The 2,667-nt window shown below is 60.0% G+C and overlaps 1 protein-coding gene across 1 annotated transcript in view; it reads left to right on the forward strand.

Annotated features, from left to right (window-relative positions):
• The window catches only part of WDR27 (WD repeat domain 27), a 70,412-nt gene that overhangs the window by 32,599 nt on the left and 35,146 nt on the right, over positions 1–2,667 (forward strand). The window contains exons 10-14 of the mRNA XM_023521739.1: positions 36–87; positions 522–786; positions 1,738–1,805; positions 2,057–2,178; positions 2,577–2,659. Of these exons, the coding sequence (XP_023377507.1) occupies positions 36–87; positions 522–786; positions 1,738–1,805; positions 2,057–2,178; positions 2,577–2,659 (590 nt within the window). The remainder of the gene's footprint in view (positions 1–35; positions 88–521; positions 787–1,737; positions 1,806–2,056; positions 2,179–2,576; positions 2,660–2,667) is intronic.

A 2,667-nucleotide genomic window follows, 5' to 3' on the forward strand; every position in this document is an offset into this window, starting at 1 on the left:
CCAGCCACTGGCCCACCCGTGGTCTGGCATTGCAGGCGGGGACACCAAGAATGGGCCCAGGGAAGTCGAAACTGTTGGAAGCGGCGGGTGACGATGAGACTGCTGTTTAGACCGGTGTCCTGCAGTGCAGGGGATGACAGGCGGGTCTGGGGAGCTGTTCTGAGTCCCAGCCTGGCATTTCCGGAATGAGGCTCATTAATCATGAAAGTTGAGAGACTTTCACGTAGTTTGTGAATTAGAAGCAGCTGCCGCAGGCCGGTGTCTGCCTCGCGAGCTCTGCTGCTTCGAGGGCAGCCTCCTCCTGAGTGCGCTTCTCGCTGCCCGGCGCCATCTTTGGGGCAGTGGTCACGATGGCACCGAGCCCCTCACAAGGACACCTGTGTGCAAAAGACGTGGCATCAACCTCTTGTGACCACAGAGGATATGGCCATGCTGCAGATCAGAGTGGAGCTGGGACCGGGTTGTGGGGAGCGGACGCCTAGGAAGCCCGTTTAGCTCCGGCCTGGTTGTGGCGATGACAGCCCGGGCGAGGGGAACCAGCGCCTGCGACAGCACGCGGGGCCGCTCCCGTGTCCCCGCGGTTATGCGCCGCTCGGGAAATCGCGTGGCGCTCCATGGCGTCCGTGGGAGCGAAGATCACGGTAAGGTCGTACAGTGTCTTTGTCTTTTCCATTTACAGGTGTCTGTCTCCTGAGAATACCAGCTGCTTGTGGATCGGGAGCTCAGCGGGTTTGTTCGTGTTTAACTTGGCGAACTTCGAGTTCGAAGCCGTCCTCCATTACAGGGGTAAGGTCCAGCCAGGGTCAGGGGGCCTCTGATGTAAGTTTCACATAACTTCAGTGCTTTTAACTGCTGCGGGGACTTTGAGTGTTAGGGCAGAAGGCCTGTCATTTGAATTTGAGGACGGTGCGTCAGCCACTAGCGGTAGGTGGCCTGCCCTCCGCCGGTTCCTAGGTCACCAATGCGTGCCCGAGCCCCAGGGGCGTGTGTCTGGTTCTGCTCTGAGCTCTGGGTGGCCGTCCCAGCTCGCAGGCCTCCCCGAGGCTGCTTCCCATCCCGCAATTGTCTTCTGCCATCTCTGTGGGCCGCCCCTGCCCCTCCAGGCACCAGAGTGTCCCAAGGCTCCTGGCGAGGGCCCCTCAGTTGTCAGTGTGTCCCACTGAAGGCTTGGCACTGGGCCTGCACAGCCTCGCCAGGGGGTTGCGCTCACCTGCGTAAAGTGAGCGGACACGCTCTCCTTCCAGTGCTGCCACCTGCCCCCACACCTCTTTCAGCCCCACTGCCGGGAGCCTCTCCGCCCTCCTCAGGAAGGGGCCCTGTCTCTGTCCCGCCCCCCGGGAAGGGGCCCTCCTCCGTCCCCCCCAGTGAGAATGGCCCAGCCCCCTAGGTGCTTGTTCTCTGTGAAGCTCCCCTGGGAGAGGCGCCTGTTCTGGGGATGGCTCGGGAGTGTCAGGGCGACTTCCCTGAACCCTCTGGACGGCTGCTGGCCTCGGGGGCTGAGCCCTGCTTCTGTCCTCCCCCAGCTGGCCGTCCCTGCTCGTCCCGTAAGACAGCTGAAATGCCGTGACGCCCGTCCGTGCTGTCCGTGTCCCAGCGTGGCGTCTGCTGAGCGGCACTGGCGTTGGGCCCTGTCCTGTCCCTGTGCCATCGCAGCCCCAGCGGGGCCGGCGTGCCGTGTGGTCAGGAACATTCCCTCTCTCACCCCTTACTCGTCACTGTCTACTTCTATTTCCTAAGATTTTCGGAACCTCAGCATTCAAGTCGCCGGGTCATGCGCCATGACGAACGAGGCCGGCAGCGATAAGGTCAGTCGGGAAGGCTCGGGCTGGCGGGCCCGGGGCGTGCGGGCCGGGTGTGCTCACGCCCTCCGTGTGCAGCGAGCGTTAGGCGGGAACATTCTCACGAATCCCTGTGCGTGCGGCCACCCGCCCGGCCAGCAGCACGGCCATTCACGTGCTGCCTGATGCAGGCTCAGTGCTGCGGGAGGAATGAGGGGGCGCCGCGGTCACGGCTGCGTCCCAGTGACGTGGTCGTTCTGTCGTGACGTGTCCTGCAGGTGTTCTGCGTACTCGCCTCCCTGTTTGGGAATCAGATCGCCGTGCTGGAGGTCAGCGTCCCCGCTCTGGTACGGGTGTGGCAGCGCCCCGCGCCGGCGCGGCCTCTCTCGGTGCTGCCCAGGTGAGTCTCCCAGGCGGGGACCTGTGCGCCCATTTGCCAGCTGGTAGAGTCCAGATTCTTCTTTGTCTTAACAAAAGTGAAGTTTGGTTGAGTCCTGAGTACACTGACCAAATTTGGAAGAACTTCCCGCTCGAGCCATTGCCTCAATCTTGTTCAGAACTAAACGGCTCACGGTTTATTTGAGCACGAAACACTATTTCACATAGTAGGTTACAGAACAGTGCGTTTATTAAAAATACAAATTTACTTTTGAGAAGGATAAGTTTAAGCTCGATCGTCATCCTCACTTGGAAACACGGTATGTTCGTATCCGGTGAAGAATCGTTCGCGACGGTCCTCAACGGATGTTTTGTTGAAGTAGCTCCGTCACGTAGTACAGTCTTCTGTGTTTATTTTAGCTCCTGTGTCTTGTCGACTTCTCCGCTGTATTTCAGGATTATTGAGGAAAAAAGTACCAAGCCAGTTCGTCAAAAACAGTCTGGTTAGTAT

Source organism: Pteropus vampyrus, unplaced genomic scaffold (assembly GCF_000151845.1).
Source record: "Pteropus vampyrus isolate Shadow unplaced genomic scaffold, Pvam_2.0 Scaffold313, whole genome shotgun sequence".
NCBI classification, from domain to species: Eukaryota; Metazoa; Chordata; class Mammalia; order Chiroptera; family Pteropodidae; genus Pteropus; species Pteropus vampyrus.